The sequence below is a fragment of the Pollachius pollachius genome (assembly GCF_949987615.1).
Source record: "Pollachius pollachius genome assembly, chromosome: 3".
NCBI lineage: Eukaryota > Metazoa > Chordata > Actinopteri > Gadiformes > Gadidae > Pollachius > Pollachius pollachius.
The window spans coordinates 49,960,397-49,975,554 of record NC_136936.1 but is presented as its reverse complement, the minus strand read 5'-3'; the positions used below and the strand labels follow the sequence as shown (position 1 = coordinate 49,975,554).

The following is a 15,158-nucleotide window of genomic DNA, read 5'->3' as shown; positions in this document are numbered from 1 at the left end:
CAGTTACTTCCTGACACAGAGGTGCTGGTCGCACAAGGGAGGGGACTTTACACTCGCACAAGCGAGCCTACACGCCTGTCCCCAGGTAGAGCCCGCACCTGTCCCCAGGTAGAGCTACACCTGGCCTGAGGTAGAGCTACACCTGGCATGAGGTGGAGCTACACCTGTCCCCAGGTAGAGCTACACCTGGCCCGAGGTAGAGCTACACCTGTCCCAAGGTAGAGCCCACACCTGTCCCCAGGTAGAGCTACACCTGTCCCCAGGTAGAGCTACACCTGTCTTCAGGTAGAGCTACACCTGTCCCCAGGTAGAGCTACACCTGTCCCCAGGTAGAGCTACGCCTGCCCTGAGGTAGAGCTCCACCTGTCTTCAGGTAAAGCCTAAACCTGCCCTCAGATAGAGCTACACATGTCCTCGGGTAGAGCTACACATGTCCTCAGGTAGAGCTCTGAGCTACACCTGTCCTCAGGTAGAGCTACACCTGTCCAAATACAAACCATATAGAGCAGGTCTAGTGTTCAATGTAGAAAAGCCCCATTGGGTTTTAGATAAATATGGACCAATCAAAACCCTGCAAGGTACTTTCTTGAAGCCATAAGGGATAAAAAATTCCATTGAGGATGAGATCTCATATTGGGTCTACGCATGTTCCTCAATCAATGTTAAAGGAAGAGGCTGCTTCTTCTCCCTGACAGTAGACGCACTGTGATAGCAGCGGCAGAAAACAGAAGTCCTTTTGCATTAAAGCAGAAGTCCCGGTGGGTGGCGCTACAGAGTCTGGGACGGAAACCAACGACTGAAGGGGGAGGAGTTACGCCACGGAGTCTGGGAAGAAAACCAACTACAGTCTTGTTTTGTGACGGAGATATTTTACTGAAGAAAGAGGGGTTAGCGCAAATGGCTGAAGCTTTGAGAAGAGGATTTTAATAAGTGGTTAATAAGCTCAGATCCCCGACTCCATTTACACGATGGAAACAAACACGAGGCGACAGAAAGCGAAAAAGCCCCGGGTCAACCCAGCTTCCAGCCGGTCTGCCGTCAGACTTTGAATACTAATCAAGTCTTATTTGTGAGACTAGTGCTGATTAGTTGTTCAATATCACATCTCAAATGTTGAAGATGGATTTGGCGAGATAGTTGTGAGAGATGTGCTGCGTGCGCCGTGATTGGTCGGGACTCCAGCGGGATTAAAGCTCATCAGAAATGCTAATCCCCGGGAGAGGATAATGAAGCAGCTCTCTCTTATTGTTCATTATTTGTGTGTAAACAAGCGGGGGGTGCACATGTCCTACGCGGTCCCTGATCAAGCATGGAGTGACAGCTTGTACCAAAGACGATTATTCTACGCACTTTGTGTAAAAATAGACCGTTAATTGTCTGTAAGGGAGGCAACTGTGTCCCATAATTCACGGGGAGCTGAGGAGAAGGTTTCGGGAGGGCTGAGGAGAAGGGATGAGGGTTTCCATAGCAACTGCATAGGAATTATGAAGAGCCGGCATGAGAGCCACACATAGGGGAATTGAACTTAGAGGAGACCCGCAAATACCAGTTTTTTAAATGAATAATATATACGAAAGATCCATCAATATTCATATTGGGTATTCGGGGTCTCGTTAATAACCTGGACAACGCCCTGTTAATCTCAACACAAAAAAAAGAAAAGCAACAACAGAGGACGGAATTGTTCGACATCCTGTCCTCAGTCTTTTATCTTTTTCAGATTTTCTGCCTATTTGACCGAACTCTAAAAACCGCACAGCAGTGATTATATCAGCAGCAGATCGGCAGCGCGTTCCACTCTGTCCTGGCTCAGAGCTGGAGGAGCGACAGGAGAGAGAGGATCTGGCTGGCGTGCGGCCATGCGTGGGACATCAGCTCTGACCTCTGTCGCTCTGTTCTGGTTCAGGGTCTCCTCCGCCATGTATGAGGGAAGCCTGTGAAGGCTGTGTGCGTGCGTTCGTGCCTGTGTGTTTGTGTTAAGTCTGTGTGTGTGTGTGTGGGATGTCTGTGTGCGTGCGTGCGTTTGTGTGAAGTCTGTGCGTGCGTGTGAAGTCTGTGCGTGTGTGTCTCATTCCCCCAACCCGCTATGCACCCAAGTGGTCCCTGGTTTGTATAAATAGTCTTGGTGGGATTAGAGAGGTTATATATTTATGTTAGAGTCTCTGATATAATTACTGCTACCAAGGAAACACAGACCAAACTAAATGGATTGTTCTGATCATTAGGTCTGGAGGTAATCCGTTTATTTTGGGGTCTCTCTGGGGTCTATTGATCCACAGGGATTTGAAAGATTAGGATGGCGTTTGGAAATGAGTAATCGATGAGACACACGTCTGACTGACTGAATGGTGCAGTGAATCAAAGGGTTTCACTGTACAGTGGGCTGAGTGTGAGAGACAGATTGAGGAAGATCAGGTCAGCTGATGCACAGGAAGTGAAACCGAGGGAGAGAACGACAGCCGTGTGATGAGGCTGATATTGCAAATCTGTTTCAGGTTGGCAACTCTTTGATGGAAAAGCCAACTTTAGTAAACATACTGACATACCTTTTATTAAGTCTAATCTACTCTAAATATATAAAACATAACGTTTACATAAATATGTTTTCACTAAGAAATTGGGAACAACAATGTCTGAGGTCTGCGTTTATGACTGTGGAATTTGAAGGGGCAGAAAACCGAGTTCAACACTTCCACACCTTCTGTGTGACCATCGCAAACAAGCATTTCACCAGAACCATTTACCGACTGGAATAAAACAGTCAGCTGTACCTCGTCAGAACCCAAAGAACCCAGGGTCTTCTCCATCTCCCTCTTCTGTTGGTTCCAGTCCGTGGAGCAGACATGACCCTGATGCCGGAGGTCTGTGCAGTAAGATGGGGTTCTCCCGGGGAACACATGTAAACGACAGGTCCTGGAGAACCGAGAAGAGCTGGAGAAACGTGTGACAGGACACAAGAGGCAAACTCATACACCTGTCTTTTATTTCTGTATTCAAGGTTTTCAGGCTACAGGTCCACAAAGGAAAGAGCTTTAAATACCAGCACTTACGGCCGTGGCGTGAGGCGCAGAATATCTGAGTTTGTTGTTGTCGTTTTGTTGTTTCTAAGACATTTAACAGTGTTACGGCCGAGCCCTGAGTGAGAGGTGGTGCTAAAAGCTTTCACCGTTAGCTGAAGCCCTGAGCGGCCGGCGGGAGCTGTGGCGCTACGGTGGAACTCACGGCTCAACATCGGCGAGGTTGTCCACCAGCGACAAACAGCAGGGATTCAGCCGAGTTTCAAACACACACACACACACACACACACACGATGAGTCCGCTATCAGATTGGGACCTTGAGCCTGACAGTTTCCAGGCTTTAGGACCCAGGGGGTCCCCGCAGGCGACTGTGTTGATCTGCTGCACACATCCCCAGCCAACAGGAGGGGGGGGGGGGGGAGGACATGTGTGTGCGTGTCCCAAGAGGAGGTCTAAAAGGCTAGGCCAAACTGGCATATCGGCTCTGTGGGGGGACACATTGACCGTATCGTCAGCCAATGCTTCCAGACATAAAACATGCATTCGCTTTTCGTTCTTTGAGAAGTCCAACGTGCCTCGGTGACTAGAGGCTCAACATTTCTGTCAGGGTTCACCATGAGCACAACACATCCGCTCGGGTATGAAAGAGGGTTTATTCGGAGGAGGAGGAGGAAACGAACGCATGTATCACCCGCCCCCACTGATCCACAACAACAGGCCTTCAGGTTTGGGTGTGGCTGCCGTCCCTCCGTGGGCGTGGTCGCCGTCTCCGTGGGCGTGGCTACCGTCTCCGTGGGCGTGGTCGCCGTCTCCGTGGGCGTGGCTACCGTCTCCACGGGCGTGGCCGTTCTACCGCCGCAGCGCCGCGTCACATGACCCCGTCCGGCTCAGCAGCAGAGCCGCCTCGTCGGCCCGCCGCTGAACCTCAGACAGCCCCCGGGTCAGGCTGCAGTACCTCCCCGCGTCCACCGGGGGGCTCAGCCGCCGCCGGCTCCGCCCCAGCTCCTCCTCCCACGCCCGCCTGCGCTCCTCCTCCTCAGGGGGCTCGTCTGGGGGCGCGGGCGGCTTCTCCTCCTCCTCCTCCTCCTCCCCGCTCAGCAGGGACGAGGCGCCCCCCCTCAGCAGAAGGGCCTCTGCCTCCAGGGCGAGGGCCAGGCCCCGGGGCCCCGCCTGGGGCCCCCGGTCCACCAGGAGCCGCACGCTGCAGGACGCCAGCAGGAAGCCACAGAGCCGCTCCAGGAACTGCAGCGCCTGCAGCCGGCTGGGGGGGAGGACAGAGAGGTGAGGAGAGAGTCTGGGGGGGGGGGGGAGGGAGAGGTGAGGAGAGAGTCTGGGGGGGGGGAGGACAGAGAGGTGAGGAGAGAGTCTGGGGGGGGGGGAGGACAGAGAGGTGAGGAGAGAGTCTGGGGGGGGGGGAGGACAGAGAGGTGAGGAGAGAGTCTGGGGGGGGGGAGGACAGAGAGGTTAGGAGAGAGTCTGGGGGGGGGGAGGACAGAGAGGTTAGGAGAGAGTCTGGGGGGGGGGAGGACAGAGAGGTTAGGAGAGAGTCTGGGGGGGGGGGGAGGGAGAGGTGAGGAGAGAGTCTGGGGGGGGGGAGGACAGAGAGGTGAGGAGAGAGTCTGGGGGGGGGGGAGGACAGAGAGGTGAGGAGAGAGTCTGGGGGGGGGGGAGAGAGGTGAGGAGAGAGTCTGGGGGGGGGACAGAGGTGAGGAGAGAGTCTGGGGGGGGGAGAGAGGTGAGGAGAGAGTCTGGGGGGGGGGGGGACAGAGAGGTGAGGAGAGAGTCTGGGGGGGGGAGAGAGGTGAGGAGAGAGTCTGGGGGGGGGGGAGGTGAGGAGAGAGTCTGGGGGGGGGGAGAGAGGTGAGGAGAGAGTCCGGGGGGGGGAGGACAGAGAGGTGAGGAGAGAGTCTGGGGGGGGGGAGAGGTGAGGAGAGAGTCTGGGGGGGGGGGGGGGGGAGAGGTGAGGAGAGAGTCCGGGGGGGGGGAGGACAGAGAGGTGAGGAGAGAGTCTGGGGGGGGGGGAGAGGTGAGGAGAGAGTCTGGGGGGGGGGGGAGAGGTGAGGAGAGAGTCTGGGGGGGGGGGAGAGGTGAGGAGAGAGTCTGGGGGGGGGGGAGAGAGGTGAGGAGAGAGTCTGGGGGGGGGGGAGAGAGGTGAGGAGAGAGTCTGGGGGGGGGAGGACAGAGAGGTGAGGAGAGAGTCTGGGGGGGGGGGGGAGAGGTGAGGAGAGAGTCTGGGGGGGGGGGGGAGAGGTGAGGAGAGAGTCTGGGGGGGGGGAGAGAGGTGAGGAGAGAGTCTGGGGGGGGGGAGAGAGGTGAGGAGAGAGTCTGGGGGGGGGAGGACAGAGAGGTGAGGAGAGAGTCTGGGGGGGGGGGGGAGAGGTGAGGAGAGAGTCTGGGGGGGGAGGGGGGAGAGAGAGAGTCTGGGGGGGGGGAGAGGTGAGGAGAGAGTCTGGGGGGGGGGAGGACAGAGAGGTGAGGAGAGAGTCTGGGGGGGGGGGAGAGGTGAGGAGAGAGTCTGGGGGGGGGAGGACAGAGAGGTGAGGAGAGAGTCTGGGGGGGGGGGAGAGGTGAGGAGAGAGTCTGGGGGGGGACAGAGAGGTGAGGAGAGAGTCTGGGGGGGGGAGGACAGAGAGGTGAGGAGAGAGTCTGGGGGGGGGGGGAGAGGTGAGGAGAGAGTCTGGGGGGGGGAGAGGTGAGGAGAGAGTCTGGGGGGGGGGGGGAGAGGTGAGGAGAGAGTCTGGGGGGGGGGGGAGAGGTGAGGAGAGAGTCTGGGGGGGGGGGGGAGAGGTGAGGAGAGAGTCTGGGGGGAGGGGAGGTGAGGAGAGAGTCTGGGGGGGGGCGTGTCGGAGGGCCACACGACATTGGAACAGAAATCGGATTGCGACATTTTGTCTTTCTGCGAAACGTATTGCGAAATGACAACCATTTTTAAAAAAAAATAATAATAATAATATAAAAAGTTGCATCATTGTATAATGGTGTGGTTTTGTCGCGTTCTACCCTCGCTATACAGAGTTTTGTGGTGGCGAATTGAATGGGAAGATAAGCTAGCCCTGTTGCCTTTTGTCGTGGCAATGGTTGCAAGGCACTCTCGACACAGTACCTGTTTTTGGTCATCGCTGTCTTTCCTGTAACCAAAATAATTCCATACAACTGGCGTCGTTGCTCTCTTTGGAATTGAATCTATTTTCTGGCTCATTTTGAAGTTTCGATCTACGACTGCTCTGGTTGTCTGATCATAAGCTGATCAAAAAGACCGGTGATTGATGGTTCACTGTGCATGGCCCTCCCTAGCAACGAACTCTCTTGTTGATTAGTCATTGTTTTTCAAAAAAAAAAATATATATAATTTTTTGTGCAGCCCTATGTGGGACAAAGAAAAGGAGGTCCCACATAGTTATTCCTTGAGATGGTTTTCTTTGGCACCAGCTAATTGATGATAACTTTCCCTTTAATTCCTTCTTGAATGATGCAGTCTTCTGCCAAGGAGACCTTATTCACCTTGAGGTATTAAGTCCTACCAGCAGAAGCCTTTGCCCGTCTCGAAGCTAAACAAAGGCCGGCATATACAACCAACCCATTTGTCTTAGTCGGCTCTTATAGGGCTGTAATCGTATTGCGGGTGAATATTGATTCTACACACGTCATTACACTTTTCATTATTATAAAGGATACCAAACAAATGGGCATAATCCCGTTCTAACCTTTGGTGTGTATAGTTTACCCTTCTCAAGAACCCACGCATGTGAACTCAGGGCAAGCGTTTATTTGTACGATGTAATTAAAGAACGAACAGTCAGTCCCTCCGCTAAGCACCGCAGCCTATTACTAAAGAGCAACCCCTCGCCTTCGAATTACAGTTGCCAAATTTGTTTTGCTAAATGAGTTACAGACGTGGATTGACGGGAACGCATAAAGGCTAATAAATAATTCATACTCATTCAAGACAACTTCAGAAAACCCCAATTGGTCGGGCTTTGTCTCCCCCGGTTTACTGGCAGAACCAAAACACAGCCGCACAATTAAGTGCATATTGGACTCTGCAATTAGCAAATTGTGAAAGGTCGTAATTAATGCATAATAAAACCCATTCAATTTCGTACGGCCATGACTTGAAACCAAATGACCAACCACAACTCTGCAGTACGCCCTCCGAAACATCACAGCGGAGCTGTGGAGGGCCGTAGAATCCCGTGTGTCCCTGAGGAATCTCTACCGCTATAAATATACGTCTCAAAGCCCAGTGGCATGTTTAAAGAGCATCCGTTAGTTGCAATCAATCAATCTAATTTCGTCCTAATCAAATTGTCGTCCTACTCATGACAGCGCCACACCAACCCTTCATCAACAGTCCCTTATGCATCAACCCCCCCCCCCATAACATCCTACTGTCCAATCACCTGCCGTGTATCGAGAGCTCCCCCCGGAACGGGGAGGCGGGGCTCCAGCGGAGCAACATGGCGGCCGCCGCTCCCTCGGGCTGGGTCACCAGGTAGTGAGGGTTGACCTTTGACCTGGTGCAGCAGGCGGCCCTCTGCATCCAGCCCTCCATGTCGCCCAGGCTGTGATGGGGGGAGTCCAGCAGGAAGAGCCAGCGGTCCAGCACCGACAGCGCACTCAGCAGGCCCTCCTCTGGGGGGGGCAGAGATAGGCTGTTGGGGGCACTTAGAGGTGTTGGAGACGGGGGTCTGCAGGGATCTGACCGCACGATGGTACCGACGTTTTGGAGTGCCGATACAGGATGGATTCTGTAAATACTGAAATTCTGTAACTATTCCGATATTCGGATATAGTTTTTTATGTGACGATTTCGTTTTGTGTGGTTTGATGCGTACAGAACAAGCATGAAAGAGATAACGCAAATAATCGATCGGCTGGACACTGTATCGCCTCTGTAGGACGGAATCAGGGGTTCGCTTCCATTAAGATTACATCAACATCTCCGACTTAAAGGACAAATGCGGTGTAATATGGATTTGGGATACGTTTGGTATGATAACGAGTTGGAAAGTTTGTTTTGGAGCAAAAAAGCGCATATAGATGCATTCTTCAGTTGGCTGTTTTTAGCCGATTCTATCACAACGCTATAAACTTGGAATGATAGTGGCATGTGTTATGATAAAAACCAAATCGCTATTTTAAACCACTTAAAAGGCTAGAAGTAGCCCGACACTTCTTTGGTAGTATAATAAGGGTCTTAACATATAAAACGAGGCATTGATTTTAAGACTCGATAGGTAGATTGACGAACACAAAGATTGTAACATCCGTCAACAACACGCAAGCTCTGTGTTCGCCAATCTACTTATCGAGTCTTAAAAAAAAGATGGCGTCGACGGGTGAACTACTGATGGTATTGTGTGTATAAAATGTCCTTTTTAATAAACAATCTGTACTCTTACAAAGTTATCAATGCCTCGTTTTACATGTTAAGACCCTTATTATACTACCAAAGAAGTGTCGGGCTACTTCTAGCCTTGTAAGTGGTTTAAAATAGCGATTTAGTTTTGACCATAACACATGCCCCTATCGTTCCAAGTTTATAGCGTTTTGATAGAATCGGCTTAAACTGACGAATGCGTCTATATGCGCTTCTTTGCTCCAAAACGAACTTTCCAACTCGTTATCATACCAAACATATCCCAAATCCATTTTACATCGGATTTGTCCTTTAAAGACAGAAATAACAACAAACAAGAGAGTGTAGTCTGAAGGGAGATCTTCCTTGGAAAACTAAACGGAAGCTCTTCCAGTTAACAGGAAATGGACGGGGAGTTCCCCATTGTGTTTTAAAGGTCAAACAGTGAAGGCTTTCCTAGAACAACGAGGAACTTGCCCACTGGAGACTCTCTGATGTTGGCATTGTTGCACTTGGCCAGGAAAATACAAAACCTCTTCATAAAGTTCAGTCACTGAAATTGTAGGAAAATATAAATATTCTACACATTTTACAGTGGGACAGATCACCACAGAATGTTGTTTCCCTGACCGATGTTTGAACTGCGAAAATATAAGCGGCATTTTTCAATCATGCAGCAATCTGTAAGGTGAAGTTAACTATACTTCAATAAAGTATGTGTTTCAATAAAGTTCTGACCACAGCCCATCGTCCCGCCTTACCCGTGGTGAGGGCAGGGTCGGTCAGCGCGCCGCCGTGGAAGTCCGTCCGGATATCCAGGCTCACCTGACCGCACTGGAGGGCCGCCTGCACTGCTCTCTCCCCGGGGGCGGTCTCTCTCCCGAGAGCTGGTCTCCCGGCGGGGGTCGCCTCTCTCCGGACGTACCGGAGCGTGACCGGGCACTTGACTCGGCCCCAGGTCAGCAGAGACGTCAGCCGGGTCGCCGCGGTAACGGCCAGCCGTCGCCGCGGCCCCGGGGCGGTGCGGTCGGGTCCGTCGTCGGGGTCCGCCTTGCTTCTCTTGGCCGCGGGCCCCGGGGGGGGTGAGGCGGGGGGCGAGGGGAGCAGGAACACTTGGCTGCGGGTCTGGGTGGCGGCGGGCGCTGAGCCGAGGCCGGCGTTTGTCAGGAGGGATAAACTCACACAGTCCACTGGGCTGGAACAACACAGAGAGGGTAATAAATAAATAACACGTTGCTAACAATCACATGCTGGGCGCCCGGGAGGATGGCTTCGCTGGTGGGAATCGATTACAAGGAGGGGGAGGGAAGAGGGAGGGAGGGAGGGAGGGAGGGAGGGAAACAGAGAGCACGACAGAGAGAGAGATAGACAGAGAGAGATAGAAAGTGAGAATATGTTTCAGTGAGAGGTGGTAGTGGTTTCGTTGCAACAAAGCCAGCCACAGTCTGCCTGGACTATACCAGTGACACTAAAAACACCCACACACACACACACACACACATAAACCGACAGACACCGACACGCACACACACACAGTTCCCCCCCCCTCCCACCAGAACAGAAGCGTCCTCCCCAGGTTCTTCCGTTGGAGCGAGAGAGGGAGCGAACAGGGGGGGGACGGAGACACAGAGAATCTGATTGTTTCTCGGGGCTCCGAGGGGTTATTTGATAAACGCGTTGCCATGGTGACCACCTGGCAGCGGCGGCAGCGGCGGCGGGCAGCAGCCTTATATGACAGGGAGACCAAAGACAACAGCGGCATCGAAAACACAGAGCCGGCAAACAAACAAGAGAGCGCCTTTTAATCAGACGCTGTGTAGACGCCGGGTCTCGCCTCCCTGCGTTTAATAACGGGAAGAGACCCCCATGCAGCGAAGTAATAAGACCGCTGGTTCCGTCGTGTGACGAACACGCGGCTGGGCTCCCCAGGGAATGAGGACAGAGAGCTTACAACGACGACATACGGCAATACTACGATCATACTGACGGTGTTAGTCAGAGTGAGGCAGGCCAGCTGGCTCTTGTGTGTTTAATGGATCATATCTCAGAAAGCTGCTGCCTCCTACTTGAGGAACTGCACATGTAGTAAATGGTAAATGGACTGCGTTTACACAGCGCTTTTCTAACAGGTGGCCACTTAAAATGCTTTACAATATTGCCCAACATTCACCCATTCATCCACACATTCACACACCGACGGCGGAGTCAGCCATGCAAGGCGACAGCCAGCTGGTCGGGAGGGGTCAGGGTGAGGCGTCTCGCTCAGGGACACCTCGACACTCCGCTAGGAGGAGCCGGGGATCGAGCCGGCAGCCTTCCGGTTACCAGCCAGCCCGCTCTACCTCCTGAGCCGCACACTACTCTGAGTCAGCGTGACAGAAGCTGTGTTCGAAATCGTTCCCCATCACGGATATAGTGCACTGTATAGGGAGCTCGCCATTTTGTAGTGGTGTTCGAATTCTCAGTGGTTCATTTCATGCACCATATAGTGGACTTAAAGGGGACATATCATACCACCAGGTGTGAGTGTGATTAGCCATTACAAGCAGGTTTGAAAATGTGCAGCATTGTGACGTCACAGGTTGGCGTGTCCATCTATCCGTCACACATCTAGATGGACACGCCCACCTGTGATGTCACAATGCTGCACATTTTGACGGCTTGTAATGGCTAATCACACTCACACCTCGTGGTATGATATGTCCCCTTTAAAATACCCAAAATTTGAGTGTACGTACGATGTTCCCTATATGTTACTCCCGTATACCACAATGCAATGCGGTCGTGTTTTTCCGGAGGAGAAGAAGAAGCTGAATAACCGTGAAAACGAATACATTTAATGATGGAGTCTCGAGTCTTTCGTTTAGAAATGTAAACAATTTATTTGGGATTCAACATAGAAAATGTAACATTCAAAATGAATAAAAAAAACCTTGATCAAGGAAATGTAACTTTTAACATCAATACAACCTCCAGCTTTCCTCGTGGGTGCCCGGTTTGTTTACATGATGTGGGCGCATCTGTCTGCGTCACACAAATACCCGGCGCATTTACTGACGCAAATGACGTTTAGAAACGTTCAGCGTAGTGTCCGAATTCTCGTTTGTTCGTTCCCTATATAGTGCACTATATCATAAACACTATATAGGGAATAGTGAGTGAGTGAATAGGGAACGATTTCGAACACGGCTAGAGTGTCGTCCACACGGGCCTTACCTAGAGCCGTCCACCGTCACCATGGCGCCCACCACCAGGTGGTCGTCAACGAAGCGATGCCACAGCCTCTCCACCCGGGGGGGTCCGGAGGACGTCACCTGACCCTCCGGAGAATCCACCTGCATCTCCTCATCACAGACCTCCTCTGCTGCAGCCTCCTCGTCCCACAGAGAGAACAGGCCCTCCTGAAGAGAGAGAGAGACAGAGAGACAGAGAGACAGACAGACAGAGATCAAGAGAAGGAGAAAGAGACAAAAACAGAGAAAGACAGAGAGAGAGAGACAGACAGACAGAGAGACAGAGAGAGAGACAGAGACAGAAAGAGAGACACACAGACAGACAGACAAACAGACAGACAGAGATAAAGAGAGACAGAGACAGACTAGGCTATGATCATCCACGGTGGCTACTTCCTTGAATCACACGAATCCCAGAACACCCACTCATTTAATTTCCTTCAGTTTTGTTCTTTTGCGTTTCAGTAAATACATCTGCTTTTGCACTTCAGCTTTGAAGCGCTACTTCAGTGCCAACAGCGGCATCACAAACACCAAGTGCTCCATGAGAGGCCGGCCGAGGTTAATAGCGCAGTGAGATGCAACTGTACTGTCTGAACGGACAGGCTGGCAGCGGGCCTTAATTAGGGAGAGCTGAACGGCGACAGAGTCCCAGGTGTCCTCATGGATATTCACAACCCGCTCAGGAGCCGTTCCCAACAGCTGCTTAAAGCCATCTCATGCTTGGACTCTGACTCAAACGCCAGCCTGGTTGTTCTCAGAATAAAAGGCGGTTTGATCCTTAAATCGGGCCGCGTTTGTTCCAACACAATGCCTGGAGGCGTAGGAGTCAGGGCTGTACCGACACACACACACTACCTGCTCAGGGGTCGTGAGGACCGGCTCCCTCCCGGAGACCATGTCTGAGAGGCCCTGGAGGGCCTGCAGAAGGACCCTCTGCTTCAGCCGCTCGTCTCTCCGGAGGGCCTGGACCACCGACAGACCACTCTGTAGACACACACACGCAGATACAAATGCACACAAACATCCATGCGCGCACACACGCACATACAGAGACGCAGGCATTCAAGCACAGACACGCACGCACATACCCATAAACACACGCACAAACACACAGCGCGCCCACGCACACAAACACACACACACACACACAGTTTGTGAGCTACGGTTGGACCCCATTCATGCATCTAAAAGCTCCGGATTTGTTACAAAAACACACAATCTGAATCACAGCAAGTTTAAGGATGAAGTCACAATAACAACACAACACAACCATACAGCAACAACAACGAGAGGCGTGTGTCTCCACCTGGAGCCTTGACTCTAGAGCCTGGAAGGTGAGCAGTTGGTTGTGTCCCGCGGGGAGAGACGCAGAGTCCTCCCTGTTCTTCTGACCACTCTACAAGGGAAACACACAAGACAATAACCTGAGGCCAAGCGCGCACGTGCCTCCTGTACACACACTCAACGTGACGTGATGCCACGCGATGACCTGCGACCTCACCGATAAGGAGACGCCACAGAGGTCTGTGAGGAGGAACCTCTCTAACGGACGTCCCGTCCCGCCCTCCTCCTCCTCCTCAAACACCAACAGCAGCTGCTCCGTCCCAAAGCCCAGGAAGTCCCCCACATGGACGGACCGCACCAGGGACCAATGGGCCGCCACCTAGGAGAACCACAGTCGGCCGGCCAATCACATGGTCAATGGTGAATGGACTGCATTCACACAGCGCTTTTCAAACCAGCGGTTACTCAAAGCGCTTCACGACAGTCTCGCTCGGGGACACCTCGACACTCGGCTAGGGGGAGCCGGGGATCAAAGCGGCGACCTTCCGGTGACCAGCCGACCCGCCCTACCTCCTGAGCCACATGCCACCTGTGAGGTGTGGGGACCCCTGACCGGACGTTAAGAGGGGGGGCCCTACCTGGAAGGCGTCCTCCCAGACCGCGGCGACGTGGCCCTGGTCGAAGGAGACGGCGATCAGGCGGCCGTTCCTCCCGGTGTCCGCCACAAGGAGGTCCTCAGGGGCGTCGAAGGGGAGCGGGCAGACGTCTCGGGGAACGCCGTCCTCGAAGCGGACCAGCTGTTTCTCAGAGGTCGCCGCGACGACCGACGACCCGGTCGGCGCGCCGCCCTCACCGTCAGCCCGGAGCACCAGGAGGGCCTGGGTGACGGGGAAGTAGGCGCGGGGTAGCATCACGCTGGGGTCAAACAGCCCTGCCCTCACCAGCAGACAGCCATGGCCCTGGCTCGGCGTTTGGTGTCCCGATATTCCCGTTGCGGGAAAGCCCTTCTGGAGCTGATCGGACATCGGCCCAAGTGCGAATACATCCCCTTTGTGAAGAGGTAGCAGTCCAATCAGAGGACGGGACAGGCAGGTGTGTGTCGGTCTGACCACGCCTACGTCGCGTCCCTCCTGTACACAAGCGGAGAAGCCCGCCCCTGCATGGGTCCACCACACTACCGGACCGTGCATGATGTGCACCTTGTCGCTCAGCTGGTAGGACAGTTTAAACGTCATCTTTGTGTCCTGTTTCATAGCGCTGTTGAGGGAGAGGAGGGTATAGGTGTAGCTTCCCTCTTTATTGCCCTTTTTCAGCAAAATAAACGGGCAACTGACTCTTGTCTGCAGGTCGTAGACACACGCACATGTTACAATGTTCAGATCTGCAGCACGCTTTTTGTATAACAGGACACTTACTTCATCCGCAGCCAGGAAAGAGTTCAGCTCTGTGTTGAACTTGAGGCTGCGAAACGATATCTCGGATGCATTGCTTTCATCACCACGCCTGCATTGTAATGAACCAAACCTTCCGCAGAAGGACAGGAGATGACACGCACGTCCCCGTGCGTCCCTGGTCTCTATCTCCATCATACCACTTTGGGACAGTTACTACTACTTCCCAAATTGGTGAAAAGCGAACTTCATTTCTACAAGGTTTTAACTGGAGCGATGACAGAAAACTAAAAACTAAAAAACTATCCGGCAGAACCATGAATTACACTTTCTGAACCCGTCCAGGGGACGCTCGCGCGCTAAAGTTGACCAAGCCTTGAAGTCGGCGTTTGACGCGCCTGGCGCCAAGCGGACTTGAGCGTTTCCTGTAACGCCGAAGTGCATGCTGGGTGACCGTTTGTTATTCACGCGTAGTAGCGTTATCTTGAGTCAGCAGCCACCATACACATAGAGATAGAATCCGCGTTGTACGTCAACGTAGCCGCCATATTGGGGAGGCAAAGACTGGCCCGTGAACCAATGCGAGTGGACGGGCGAGCCGCGGATTTTAATCGTAAAAGGCACTATAACGTTTACATTTCGCGACCGGTATCATTGAGTCGTTTTTATTCAAGGATATGTGATCTATGTGAAGCACAGAAATATAAATACAAAAATAAAATAAATAATATCTTATAAAAATATATATTATGAATGAATATAAATATATACACGCCTCATTTAAATATGTTTAGAAATGTAAACGTTATAGTGCTTCTTAGCCAGAGTACACACAGCTCCCCCGTTAGATTTGCCTACAGGCCTGTCTTG

General features: G+C 52.7%; 1 protein-coding gene across 2 annotated transcripts; it reads right to left on the bottom strand.

Annotated features, from left to right (window-relative positions):
• Positions 1-3,012: 3,012 nt before the first annotated feature.
• On the bottom strand, positions 3,013-14,686 carry fancb (FA complementation group B). 2 transcript variants are annotated; one of them, XM_079732594.1, is made up of 9 exons: positions 14,313-14,439; positions 13,536-14,154; positions 13,115-13,276; positions 12,920-13,009; positions 12,469-12,597; positions 11,594-11,778; positions 9,139-9,572; positions 7,419-7,650; positions 3,013-4,279 (listed from the first exon to the last, which is right to left on the bottom strand). In XM_079732594.1, the coding sequence occupies exons 1-9, from the start codon at positions 14,315-14,317 to the stop codon at positions 3,868-3,870; spliced, it is 2,268 nt and encodes a 755-aa protein (XP_079588720.1). In that variant the 5' UTR covers positions 14,318-14,439; the 3' UTR covers positions 3,013-3,867. The 2 variants fall into 2 exon arrangements, with proteins under 2 accessions (XP_079588720.1, XP_079588719.1); XM_079732593.1 differs by having other exon boundaries at positions 13,536-14,686.
• Positions 14,687-15,158: the final 472 nt, after the last annotated feature.